The sequence below is a fragment of the Lipotes vexillifer genome, unplaced genomic scaffold (assembly GCF_000442215.2).
Source record: "Lipotes vexillifer unplaced genomic scaffold, Lipotes_vexillifer_v1.1 scaffold297, whole genome shotgun sequence".
In the NCBI taxonomy this organism is placed as follows: Eukaryota; Metazoa; Chordata; class Mammalia; order Artiodactyla; family Lipotidae; genus Lipotes; species Lipotes vexillifer.
In genome coordinates, this window is record NW_006772098.1 from 966,706 (window position 1) to 981,645 (window position 14,940).

General features: G+C 36.0%; 1 protein-coding gene across 1 annotated transcript in view; it reads right to left on the bottom strand.

Annotated features, from left to right (window-relative positions):
• The window catches only part of MALRD1 (MAM and LDL receptor class A domain containing 1), a 608,458-nt gene that overhangs the window by 180,541 nt on the left and 412,977 nt on the right, over window positions 1-14,940 (bottom strand). Inside the window, exons 30-31 of the mRNA XM_007447298.1 lie at window positions 11,358-11,486; window positions 2,535-2,696 (exon numbers count right to left, since the gene is read on the bottom strand). Of these exons, the coding sequence (XP_007447360.1) occupies window positions 2,535-2,696; window positions 11,358-11,486 (291 nt within the window). The remainder of the gene's footprint in view (window positions 1-2,534; window positions 2,697-11,357; window positions 11,487-14,940) is intronic.

Sequence of the window (14,940 nt, forward strand, 5' to 3'; positions counted from 1 at the left end):
TCTCTCACTTCCGTCAAGTCATTTTTCGAATGGCATTTTCTCATTGCAGCCTATTCTGACCAGCTTATTTAAACTGCCATCCTCCCCCCAAGCCATCCCCTGGCCTTCCCGATCCTACTTTCTCTATTCTTTCTTTCCTCTCCTTCTAACAGGCCATATAACTTATTTACTTATTATGTTTATTTATTATTGTTTCCCTCCATCTAGAATGTGAACTCCACTGTGGCAGTGATTTTTATCTGTTTTATTCACTAATGTATCCCCAGGACAAGTATCAGTGCCTGATACTTAATAATTGAATAAATAAAAGAAGAAAGGAATGAATAAATGATTGTATGAATGATGCATGTTCATTTTATTTCTCATTTCTTTCAACTGCAAACAATGCTGATGTAAATATCCTTACACACATGTACTTATGTCTTGGTCCTTGTATTTCTATGTGGCCAGAATGCTTTCCAAAACAGAAAATTTCCCATAACCATTAATGAGTATCCTTCTGTTCCCCCCACTCCATCTCTCAATCATCTGTAAGTGGCTTTTGAAAATCTCTTCCCATCTGATTATTTTAATTTGCATTTTTCTGATGAGTTGTGAACTTGAGCATCATTTAATATATTTGTTGATTATTTGAATTTGATCATCTGTGAACTGGCTAGGCAAATCTTTCCTGGTTGTTAAAATTGCCGTTTCTAATAAGTTTGTGAGAGTTATCTGTATATACAGTCTACCTGTAATATGTAAAGAAAAAAACTTCCAATCTATTATATGCCTGTTGATTTTGTTTATGAAATATTTAGATCATAGCTATAATTTTATATCTGGCTTTTGGAAGTTTGATACTGCCTTTAAATTATACATAGTTTACCCTATGTTTTCTTGGTAAGAGTTTTATTATTTTAATTTGTTACATCTTTAATCCATCTGGAATATATGTTGTATATGAAATATATAGAAGAAAAACTGGAATTTCATTTCATTTCCTTCCAGGTGGACAACCAGCTATGCCAGCATCATATTAAATAATACAACTTCTTCCCACTGAATTGGCCTTTGTTATATACTAAATCCTCCTAATTACTTACCTAAGTGTCTTGATTCTCTGTCCTGTTCCATTAACCTATAACATGGTGTGTACTAATCTCATTTTTTTTTTTAAGAAAAATAAACTTGATGAAAGGCAGAAAAAATACAACATGACAGGTTGAAAGGAATAGAAATATTCAATCTGAAGCTGAATTAGGAAACAGCTTTAAAATAAGAATGAACATCCATGCTGTAATTGAACATCATATTTTCAATCTGCCTGGAAGATATAAATGCTAAAATTACTGTTCTCTTTTCACTGGACATAAAATGGCTGAGCCAATCTTGTATACTTTTTCTATGAAAACTTATTTTAACTCCATGTGTTCTTGTTCTTTTTCACTGTTCTATGCCTCAGTTTTTTTGAGGAGTTATTAGCTAGGGTTCTCCAGAGAAACAGAACCAATAGGATGTTGTATAAATATAGCAAGGCATTTATTATAGGAACTGGCTCATGTGATTATGGAGGCTGACAAGCCCCACATTTGCAGTGTGGGCCGGCAGGCTGGAGACCCAAGAAAGCCAACAGGGCAGATAAAGTCCAAAGACAAACTGTTGGTGAGTTACCTCTTGCTCTGGGAGGCTGGTCTTTTTCGTTCTATTCAAGTCTTCAACTGATTGGATGAGGCCCACCCACATTACGGAGGGTAATCTGCTCCAAGTTCACCAATTTAAATGTTAACCTCACCCAAAAACACCCTCCAAGTTGACACTTAAAATTTACCATCACAAATATTTAACATTATTTTTTATCCCAAAGAAAAGCTAGATTTTATCCCTAAGAAAAGTTTTGTCCCTAAGAAAAGTTATCACTGAAAAAAGTTGTTTTTAATTCCTAAGAAAGTTAGATTCCTAAGAAAAGTGTTGAGTATCAGGCAAGATTTCAGGTAAAAGTAAACAAGAATACAAGCTTCCTTCTACTCTGACTCTATTAATTGGAAAATCACTTAAGATTACACTGATCTCATGTCACAGGCAAGAAGCAAAACTTGTTCAGAGTTTGCTGATGCTCATTCTTTTTATCATCACTTACCTTTTAAATCTCTGCCCCTGTACTTCAGAGGGTCTGGAATGAAATTGGTGGCAAGCTAGCAATCATCGCAGCAGCATGCCAACTATATACCTTTGCCTACTGCATGCATTAATCTGAATGTTCCCTACTTGTCCCTGCCCCAGTTGGGGACTTTAAGGCCACCTTTAGGGTAGGGTAAATAAAATCTGTGAGTCTCTTAAATAGAGTTATTGATTTCCTTGTTGTGGCAATATCAGTTCTAGGTCTATTAAGTAATTCAGGGGTTAAATGGAAGGAACTAACTCACTTTTCATAAAGGCTATTGAGCTCTACCCCCACAAAGACATAAGGAAGGTGCTCTGACATTCACTCAAATAGTTAAAGCAAATTTCCAGCCCAGTGAACTACGTGGCCTGACTGTCTCTACTGCATTTACCTGGTGTGTGATCGAGGTCTGGACTCAATGCTTCAGTAGGAATTCTACTGCCAATGGCCCAATCCAAGTCATCTTGAGAGTCTTGAGTAAGACTGCAAGCTGTGGTCCAGCTTCCTGAAGTTATTTCAAAATTGCAGCTTCCTGCTGTGCTTGTATACTGGCCTAAGGAAACAAAAATATTAATGGAATGTTGTAGAAATGTATGTCACACTTGATATTATACTACATTTGTGATGATTTAAAATTAGTATTTGCATACTCTGTTTATTTTAAAATTTAAAGAACCAGGGTATTTGCACTCATTGGAAATATCAGTTGTACACCGAAACTTTTTTTTAATCACAGGGTCTAGAAGCAGTGCATGAATACTGTCATTTAGCCATTAAGGATTTACATGGATTGACTAATAACATTTTAGATGATAGATAAAACTGTATCTACACATGAACAATGTATAAAACATTATGATAATATAGATTATTCAGGTCAAATAAATCAATATCTCCAGTTGTCTGGATGTTTAACTCCATCCCTCTGTCCACTCTGGTGTTTGAACAGCATAGACCATTAGAGAGGAAAAGTCATTAACTAGAGAAAAGGTGCCTTTGGTAGAAAACCATACAGGATGCAAAACCCTCTCAGCATTCCATACCCATCACCCACGTACAACATTTCAGAGCCAGTCACTAAATTATTTCTCACTAAATAATGAAAGAAGTTCTCTTCTAAAAGTATTGATTCATGACTCATTAAAAAATTAAGTTGTTCACAATGAGAAAAATTACTAGATAATAACTGATTGTCTACTACCTAGTCATCTGTGAAAAGTGCCTTCCTAATACCCTGATACAGCTTTCATTTTCTTTTTGCATAGCAGTTATTATTTTTGAGCATTCACTGTAAAAACTGTGTTATAGAGACAGAATGAATTATTGGATGGTTTAATCAGTATGAATCAACTGAGATTGTCATTGACTTTTTTTTTTAGAAAGATGAAGTTTGTATTATTTTTAACGTTTCTTCTCCAGATGGTTTCTTGTTCATAACTTGTTCTTAACATAAAACTATTATTAGCATATATAGAAACTTTGTCAGCAAGGAAAAACTTGCTGTTAAAATGGATGCCAAACATTTGGCAAAACAAAGCTTTAATATTTTTATAGACAATTTTCTGGATCTCTAAGAGTATTTTCATAAAATCTCAGCATTTTACTTCTCTGGCATGATTGCATCTTATCCCTAAAAACTAGAATCGTTTTTAATTATATACATTTCTTTCATTCATTCTACATGACTTATGCTCCATTGGTTTTTATATACTTATTGATGGGCTCTGTATATCCTTTTTATGCCATGTTTATACAAAGGTTTATACCATGCTTATATAATATGGATAAAAGTGAGGAATGTGGTTCTCCAGGTGTTTAGTTAACACAACCGCAAACATGTAGAATCTTGCAATGTTACAAACAAGACAGCCGTTGTGTGTTTGTTAGAATGATGTCACACACAGGTTCTATAGTATTTCTGTGTAACTGACTCCCAGACACATAGGCCCTACAATAATTATTCTTTTTCAATTCTCTGTGACCACTCTTTTCCTTCCTCTTCCACCGTATTTAATATATGGCTTTACCATTGACTCTGAAGATATCTACACAATCAGGATTCATTCTCTTACATTTCAGTCTCTCTAACTCAAATTATACCACTTTTACTTTTCCCTTTTCTAGGGTTAACCTTGGTTTATGATCTCAGCTGCTTACCAAACACTGTTATTAGCATTCCACAGCTGCATTTATTTCAAAGTTATACAACTTTTCTACATCTTTCAATCACACATTCTCTACTAATTCCTTTCTTATATTGCAGAGTTAGCTGGGGTGCCCCTCTTGTTAAAAAATTACATAATTAAAAAAAAGTCTCACTCTTTGTATCTTCACTCATTCTTTCCCATAGCCTTTCATACTTTTGTGCAGATGACCTACAAATCTACAGCTACAATGAAATGCAGGTGTTTATCTACAAATGTTTGTTGAACATTCCACTTGGAATATGCAATTATCATCTCAAAACCGACAAGCCTAAAATGAACTCATCATTTATCCCTCCAAATGGTTCTTCTCTCTGAGATTATTGATTAATTTCATAGCATGAATCTTCTCTCTCTTTCTAAAGATTCAAACTATGAAGTTATCTTTGATTCTGCATTCTTTATTTCCATATCTAATCTATCACCAACACCTATAGATTCTCCCTTCAAGAACTTGTTTAGTTCATTCCTTTCTTTGCAGCTCCATAGTTCCTGTTCCAGCTCCATTGGTTCAATCCCCTGGTTTATGTTAAGAGCCTTTTTCTTTAGTGTAGCCTTCATCCTATCAACCTTATACACCCAAACCACATTATTAATCTTTAAGACTGCTCTCATGTTATTTCCCTTGCTCGAAATATTCAGGTGTTCACATTATTTGAAAATGTCCTCAAAACCTCTAGCCTTGAATACAATAACCTTTCTGTTGATGCAATGCTTTTTTAGGCTGAAATCTGTCTTGTCTCCAAAACTGCCTCTACTTCAATGAAATTTTTCAGAAAAATTTCTTTTGAATAAAACTGACTTTTTCCAACTTTTATGTTGAAGCACTTCTCTCTCTCTCTCTTTTTTGCATATGTTCTCTAGCAATTCGATGCTCATTTGTCAGTCCCTCCTTCCCTCTCTTGTTCAGGACAGAACTGCAGTTTTATCTAGGAATTCACCTTCTTTCACTCAGATATTTGTTTGCAGAGTGAAACAGCCCCCTGTAACTCCAGAGGCGGCTCACGGTTTATCTAAGCAATCATGATCGATGTTCAAACTTCCCTTGTCTTGACTGGTTTAAGATAGTCTTGGGATGCTTTTCTAGACAATGAGACTTACTAGGGAAAAGACACCTAGGAAGAGGTTTCTTTATTCTTAAAAATAAATCAAAAGGAAGAAAACCTATTTGTCCTTTCTCAGGATATCGTTGCAAAGATGCGATGCTTGGGACTAAAGAGATTCTATGGGGAGCTGACTTTATAAGAAAATCCATTATCTGAAGATAGCAGAACATAAAGAATGAAGCAGGGCATATAGTTCTATACATTTGATGACAAAAGTTACTAAATTAACCAACTCTAGAGCTCCCTTGCTTTTGGACTTCTTGCTTTTTGAGATAATACATTTTCCTTATTGTCTGTATCAGTTAGAGATGCATTTAGTTTCAAGTAACTGAAAACCCAAATAATAGTAGCTTAAACAGCTACTATTCATTTATCTCAAATAACAATATGTCAGGAAGGTGTCAGTTAAAGGTTGGCACTGTGACTGTGGTTCAAACGTGCAGTTGTGAAGCACATATTTTCCGTCTTTCCTTTCTGTCATCTTGCCATCCTCATGCTCATTCATGGTTGCAAGATGATGCTGCACCTTCCAGCGTTGAAAAATTCAAATATTCAAGGCATTGAAAGGAATGGGAAGAGGAAAGAAGAAAAAAGCGTTTTCCTATTCTGGTGCTTTTTCTTTTTGAAAGGGATACCTTCCCCAAATTCTCACATATATCTCACTGGCGGGTGAGTGCTCACGGGCGGCTACAAAGAAGTTTGGAGAAGATGGTACCTGTGGCTGTTCATAATGTTGCCCTGGATAAAACTGCAGTTCTGTTTCTAAGGAACAAAAAGAAATGGATAGGCAACAAGCAGGGACTGCTATGATGTCTACACCTGTCAAGGTTGGAATTTCTGTTACAAGTGTATTAATTAATGTATCTTCTCCATTCCATCTAGCAAATAATATTCTTTCTTGAATGTCCAACTTCTGTACTATCTTTCTCTTTCCAGATCATGTCACTACTCAGGGTCTGTGTGTGTGTTTTATAACAGTAATCATAGTTATTACTATTTGTTTGGCAACTTATTACTTCTTTATTTTGCACTGCCACCTTAATTGTTGTTTACTATTGAACCACTGTAAACATTTCCATGTGATCAGGTATTATTATTGAACTGCATTATATAAGCCGTGATTCCATACTAATTACTGAATGATAGATGATATGAAGACTTTGTAATATTAATATTTCTCGATGATTAATATGTATCAATATTTTCAAAATGGCTATTGCTTTAGAAAAAATATTTTCCAAATTGTGATCTTTATTATGATCCCTTGAATGGATTCAAAGTATTACTAACACTGTTTTAAACGACTGGCATTTTTCCACTGGTACAATATTCAGCCATATTGTTGTAGGTCAGTATAAATATTAAGCAACTCAGTTATATTAAAGAGATGGCTCCGTAATTAATTATTTTTAATTCTCACATCCACATAGCAACCTTATTTTGCCATACCATGATATATAACATAGAACTATTAAACAGTTTCTCCTCATTGTGAAATGCCTTTTTGGAAAGCTGCACTGAGAAGGATTTTGGAGAATCTGGGTACAGTGGGGAAGAGTGACATGACTGACTAATGATGTTAATCACTGTAAGATGCAGGAGAGAAAGTACCCATCCCATTCTGTGCATCCCTAGCCTAGAATACAAGGCACACTTACTACATGTTTTAGGTAATAATTTCCTCCATGATAAAAGAGCATATTTTCTAACTTAACTGTTTCTTTCAAAAAGAATTGATCTTATTTGTTATCAACCATGCATTTTTGCAACAAGAGGTAGTGATGCAAAAGAAGATTTTATCTTTGCTCATAACCTAAGGTAAGAATTTAGTCATGAGGAATAGCTGCATTTATTGCCTGATAAGTATAAAGGACATGTAAATAAGGCATTCACAGTGACTGACAAATTTCAAGAGAATATAAAAATAATGGCATGGAAGGAGCTAACATTAATCCTGAAAAGACTGAACAAATATATTCTTTACATTATTTCATCTAATTCTCAAAGTACCCTGTATGTTATTATATGTACTATATAGATAAGGAAATTGAGCCTCTGAAAATTTAAGTAATTGCCCAACAAATGATGGTCAAAGTCAAAATGAAGGCTTCAGTTTAATAACCCAAAGGTCAATTGTTTCCTTATATTTCTCCAAAGGTGACTTTGAAAATGTTGTAATTTATTCCATTATCCACGATAGATTCTCTGCCTGCAGGAATCCAGCCCTGATGCCTCCAATATATCCAAAAGACCATCATATAAAATATTGATGGAGTCAATTTGCAGCATCAATAAGTCACCTGTATATCTCTGTGTGCTGTGCAATGTTCCTTTTGGAGGTGAACAAAATCTATCAAGAAGTTTTAAGAAAAGTGACTATTTCATTTGTCAACATATTGCTTTTATTTTAATAAATTCAAATACTTCTTGCAGTTGTCCATCAGATTCATGGGTAACACTAACAGACATGGATATGTAATTGACTTCAGTTTCTGATCATCAAAACTGCCTTTGTGTGTTTTATATCAATACCTCAAATAGCTGTGGGAAAAAAATAAGAATCATATAAGGTACCTGAGAAGAAAAATGAGTGAAGCAAAAAGAATATGGGCAGCATTCACATTTGAAAAACCAAAACACCTGTAACTCTGATGTTTTTAGGTCTATTTTATATTTCATATACAGATGTACATACACACACACATTTTTTTCTTCATACGTACTCCCCACATAAGCTGTGATAACCTTATTCCTGATAGCACTTGTTATACTTAAAAAATAATCAGGAATCTTTTCATTTACTACCTTTTCAAAAAGCGAAGAACATTACATTTAATGCATTTTTCCCTCTAGTTTTTTTTTTTCCACAGTAGAAAGTGAATTTCTGAAGCCTAACACAATGTCTTATTCATTTTTATATACCCAATGTCTAGAAAGTTGTTCCTAGCCCTACTAGGAATAGGAATAAACAGAAGAGTATAATTTTTATATAAACATTTTCAATATATGTACATTTTTACATGAGAGGAAGATATTTATTGTCTGTAATAAGTTTTCTATATGCATGTGATAGCTGTCCTTCTCACCCCACTGGATTATCTATGTCAATGCCATCATATTCAAATTATTTTTTCTTTAGAACCTTCATAAATCTGGCCAAGTTTTTAATGTTTTGCTGGTGATTATTAAATGCTCTCTTTGTTATATGAAATGGTGATTTCAAAATGCTTCAGAGCATTGTTTTAGAACTCCACTGAAATCAATTCCTAACAGTCAACATAAAAAAATATATATATTTTTGGTGCACTTAAAAGAAGCTAGAAATAACACTAGAAAGTATTAATGTATTATAAATTTCATTTGAGAATATATATATTATAAAGGAAATATTTTATGAAATTAAGATTACAATACTGTAGCATTCAAAATACAGTTTAAAAAAGTACCAATCATTTTCTTCTTTGCTTGAGTTAAAATTAAAAGATGGGATGAATGTTGAGGATAATATGCTAAGTAAAATAAGCCAGTCACAAAAAGACAAACACTGTGATTCCACTTACATGAGGCACCTAGAGTTGTCAAATGCATAGAAACAAAAAGTAGAATGGTGGTTGTCAGGGGCTGGGGGTGGGGAGAATAGAGGGTTATTGTTTAATTGGTACAGAGTTTCAATTTTTCAAGATAAAAAAAGTTCTGGATATGGGTTCTGGACGCCCTCTAAGGGAAAAACCCTTCCGATGACACTTACGCCAAGCTGGCATAAGTGTGAAGCTGTGGTGTTGGCTGCACAACGATGCAAATATACTTAATGCCACTGAGCTGTACAGTTAAAAAAGTTAGAATAGTAAATTTTATGTTATGTATATTTTATGTATACTTTACCACAATTAAAAAAAACAGCGAATGCAAGAAAGAGAAGTGAACACTTCAGAAGTAAACATCCCGAGGAATAAAAATAACACTGAGCTAAAAATAAACATTTAAACGTGCCTTGTGTAGTAAGCCTTCCCTGTGCATGTGTGATATTTTCCCACTGAGAAATGGAGTCTATTCCCTTCCTCTATTTGAATCTAGGCTAGACTTTGTTATTTGAATAACCATTATGAAGAGCCAGGAGGGACATTCTGGAACTTCTGAGGCTAAGTCATACAAACTCTTTGCTATTTTTCCTCAGGCTCTTGGAATGTTTGCCCTTGGAACTTTCTGTGAATGAAGAATGTTGCCTGCCACGTCAGTAAACAAAGGACACTGTAGCCGTCAGCCACTGCCTGCCCCTCCCACCCCACCATGGTGCGCCCTGAGGGAACTCAGGGAACTCAGAAACAACAGGCTGCCCGCCATCAAGCCCTCAGCCACTGCAGCAACCCCCCCCCCCCCCCCACACCCGGCCACCGGCAACGGTGCACCCTGAGGGGATTTAGGATGGGAAAAACCAGGATGCTGGCCCTAGATAGCTAAGGTGTATAACAAAGGAATGACTTCACTGAACACAGTCTCTTGCATCTTCCCAAACACAGAAAAGCACTACTGTTAATTAACAGTAATCTTTTTTTTTTTTTTTTTTGCGGTACGCGGGCCTCTTACTGTTGTGGCCTCTCCCGTTGCGGAGCACAGGCTTCGGACTCGCAAGCTCAGAGGCCGTGGCTCACGGGCCCAGCCGCTCTGCGGCATGTGGGATCTTCCCGGACCGGGGCACAAACCCGTGTCCCCTGCATCGGCAGGCGGACTCTCAACCACTACGCCACCAGGGAAGCCCCAACAGTAATCTTTTGATGTTTGGGCTCCCAAAACTCCTGTATATCCTGTCTCCCCCGCTACCTCTTGGGAGCAGCCCCTCAGAGGGATCTGAGAGGCTGCCTCCTGGGCTTAAGTCCTCAGAAAGTCTGCCAATAAAACATACTTCTGAACTTTTAGGTTGTGCATTCTTTTACAGTTGACACATGGTAAAAGCCAATTCCATGTAAGATGTCTGACTAACCTGTGATAGCCCAAGCCACAGAGATTGCCCTGGAGGTTGATTCCATGTTGATCCAGACAGAGAAACCAAAGAGTACACATGTGCCAAACATGTAGGGGATAAAGGCATCTTGGAAGTGATCCTCTAGGTCCAGCTGTACCAGTTTGAGCCATGTGGATCAGAGACAAGCTGCCTAGCCAATCCTTTCCTGAATGAATGATCCACAAAATTGCAAGCAAAATGAAGCTTGTTTAAGCCACTAACTTTTAGGGTAGTTTGTTACGCTGCAAACATTAACGGCAACAGGCAGCCTGTATGGTATCAAGATTCCATATGAATGCTCATCAGTAAGATATATGAAAAAAAATTCTTTGGATTTAAATATGTGTTCATATTTTAAAATTACACACTTGGCTTTATACATGAATTTAAAAATCATTTGAATTAAAGTTTGAATAAAAAAACCAAAGTGGTTCTTGGATTCCTCTTTTTCCAGGGCAATGTAATTATTAAAATTAATCATTAAACTAGTATTTATTCAAATTGTTCTTTTTTCACCTCATCTATAAAATCAGTCATTTTTTTGGGAAAAAGGAATGGAATCAGTAATGAGAACTGATGAAGAAGTGTAGGCTCTGCTAGTTCAGTTTCTGACAATTTTAACCCTGACTCTGCACACAGTTCTATATAATGACATGATGGGAAATTTTTGTAACATGATTTGCTATAGATTTGTTGCAGTTTTTAGTCTGGGGGTAAAAAGGATGGAAGGGCTGCCATTTAAATATTTGCATAGAGAAGTTGGAAAAATGTTTCGTCCATTCTAAATTTACTCTGGTGCATGAAAAGAAAATTTCTTCTCAGTCATCAATGCCAATAAGTTACTCTGCTAATAAAGTGAAAATCTGCGCTGAACTGGCAGCATTAGAACAGACAAATACACTTACCACAGTGAGCTTCATCAGACCTATCAGAGCAGTCTGGTTGATAGTCACAGACCAGGTGGGATGCAATACACTTCTTGTTGTGGCACAAGAAATCAGTGGCTTCTGGGCAAATCTCAGAAGTCTCTCCCACTGGGGGGAAAACAAAATAACAAACACAAACATCATTTGGTAATACTTTCATCAAATCTGAATACTCCTTTTAGTTCCCACACTATTAGATAAGTTAAAGATTTTAACTGTTGTCCAAGGTAGACTTGTAGACAACTCCCCATCTCTCAGTCCCACCTGGAACTGTTCAGCAAGTAACATAGATTGTACTTCCAAAATATCTTTTAACCAGTCAAGGGCTGACCATCGTCTATTACATAAACCCAAACTCCCAATTAAGGCATTAAAAATGTTTCAGTTTTTGGCTCCAGCTTAGTTTTCCAGGCTCATTTTCTGCAACTCTTCTCTTAAGCACCTGCAGGTAAACTATATCCTAGGACTGAGGGCTTCACAAATACGCCACTTGGTCTGCATTTTACCACGTGTTCACAAATGCTGCTTCCTTTACCTGTACTGACCATTCATTCCCTCCTGTGGTCTTGGTGGTCTGTTCAACCTTAGGACTCAAGGAAACAACTTCTCTCTCTACCCTTGTCTTGCCTTTCTCTTTGCCATCCAAGCCTCTGGTCGGACACTCCCTATTTCATGCTGCCTAAGGATACTTTTATTCCTCTATTAAATGCTTACCACCTCTTATAAGAGCTGTTTACACTTCTGGCTGTCCTCCCAGACTCTAAGCTCCTTCGACACAGGAGTTTTTGCTGTGTTTTCTTGGGCCTAACACAGCAACTAATATACAATAAATGCTGGTTATAATAACTGAAGGCATCATGGTTTCATCTAAAGGGGGCTTAGAAAAGCAAATTGATGTAGAATTTTCAAAGCAATTCACATGTTGGCATACCATTTCAACTGATATGAAGTCTAATGATAATATTTTATAGCTTCAAAGTGATATACATTAAAGGTCTGAAACTATCTTTATCAAATTCAACAAATTAAATAAAGCTCAGCAATTCCTTTGTTACATCGATTAGTATGGGTTCAGGATAGGGTGTCGGCGGTGGGGGTAGGTTACTCAAGGTTAGGGAGTATTTTCATGAAGGAAAATAGTAAAACTCTACAGATTTCATAAAAGTGCATTTCCATAGTCTTTCCATAGTCATCCCCATAATACAATAGCTAAAACCTCAATAATTTCCAGAAATAATTTCCCAGTGAAATGTAGCCTTAATACGTAGATTGAGAGAGGGCATCTAAAAGAACAGCCAATATTTATTAGATTGTGGGTATCAGTAATAAGGTGAAGAATGAAAGGTCGTGTTCTTTGAGTGATTTAGAAACTTTGCCACATAATTTTAATTAACACTAGTGAGAATTTACAGTTAACCCAGAGAACTATGTGGACATTGTTTAGTATGCAAGTCTATGTGTTGGAGATTATTTTGCTATGCCATAGGCTGTGGAGTCATAAAATTACTCCACAGAGGATATGGGTTTTGACTTATAATCTAAATAATTGGTTCTTTAAAAAAAAAAATGACTGAAATAGACTCCATCTCTAAATGAGGCTTATTAACAACACAGAATAGAAAAAACATGAAGAGAAATCAAGTCAATGCTTTGAATTATAGTAAAACTGAGCATAAACCAGAGTATCTATGGTATATGGGTTGCACGGATTAAAAATAAAAAGAGACTGCAATTCTGAGAAAAGTAGATCTTCTTTAAGACAAGAATATAGTGAGTCAGGCTGCTGTTAGCAAAAATAGCGTGGTAAATAGAAGAGGAACATCATTTTAGTGAGAATGTCTTGCATGTGTTTAGCCATTTTCAATTTCTTCATTTAGCCAAAATGATAAAGGCAGTACCTATTAACCTGGTCAACAAATATATGAAATGAAAGATAATCTCACATATACTATAGTTAATGATATGAGAGTGGAAAGAGCATTGGTGCTCATAAGAGCGAGTTGAAGATGACCGGCTGGCAGAATACGCCACATGAAACAGACTAAATATTTATTTTAGCTTAAAAAATAAAGGTTGACAGAGTCCAAAAGTCCTAAAACGAAAACATGATAAATGGAAAAATCCTAGGAAGAAGAAAATGTCTGCAAAATAATGTAGCCATAAGACTCGAATATTTAATCCACTAAAAGCATGAGGAACGTATAGGTCTAATCCACTGTGGATTTGAATACACTGTTCCCAAAGTTAAAGTGACGTCCATTGAAAACTCACATTATTCTTCTTTGAAATAGAATTTACAGTAAAGAAATCCTTGCCCGTATAAATTTGTATTTGGATTAAAACAGCTTTGTCCACAGGATTCATTACACAGAATTAGATATAATCATTCTACAGATTATATTTGTGGATACACACTTGTTTTATCATCTCCTTCAAGTGATGATATTCAGTATGCTCTGGGATTTCAGACAGTAAATTTCACGTGGACACACATTTTTGGCACCTTTATTTCTCATGCAGAATATTACCACATGAAGGACATAAAAGATGTGATGGCAATGGCCAGACTCCCCCTCACTGAAGACCATGTTATTCAGGCTCCTTAGGCTGAAGGAGACTGAATAACCATGACCACGTCATGTCTCCTTAGGCTTCTCTTCACTGTGACAGTTTCTCAGATTTTCCTTGTTTTTGACAACTTTTACAATTTGGACAGTACTGGTCAAGTATTTTGTAGGATTTCTATTGGAATTTGATTTTTCCCCCTTATAATTTAGGTAGGATTATGGATGTAGGGGAGGAAGACAACAGAAGTAAAGTGTTATTTTCATCACGTCATGACCAGGGCACATACTATGACACAACTTGTCACTGTTCATGTTGACCTTGTCTACCTGGCTGATGTAGTTCTTGTCATATTTCTCCACTTTAAAGTTACCTTCTTTTTTCTTTTTTCTATCCCTTTAAATACAATATTTCTTTGGAAGGAAGTCACTGTGTGCAGACCACATAGTGGAGAGATCTATGCTTCCCTCCTTGAGGGTAGAGAATCTACATAAATTAGTGTGCTTACATATGGGAGATTGGTCTTTTCCCTCCCATTTATATACTTATTTAGTAATTTATATCAATATGGACTCAAGGATATTTATTTTACAATTTGAGTCATAATACAATGTTACTTTATTTTTTTATTGCTCAAATTGGCAAAGGGGAGTTCTTTCAGTTGGCTTCTATGTCCCTTTGACATACTACCATCAATATAGCCTTTTTTTTTTTTTTTTTGCACACTGCTTTCTGTTCTAACACCATAAGTTGCTTCAGCCTTACCTTGTATTTTTCCCAGCCCAGTCCTAGAATCAGCCATCAGCCATTTCTCCAAGCAGCCCTGGTTCCTTTTACTGCAGAATGCTGTTGGAAACCAAAATCTGGGTACTAGGTTGCCCCCTGCTACTGGGGTGTCATTGTTTCTATGCTATGATAACTTGAGGAGTCATGCCATTTTTCAATTACAGAAAATGATCAATTTTATTTCTTCAAGTACTATCTTTCCCTAAGTCTC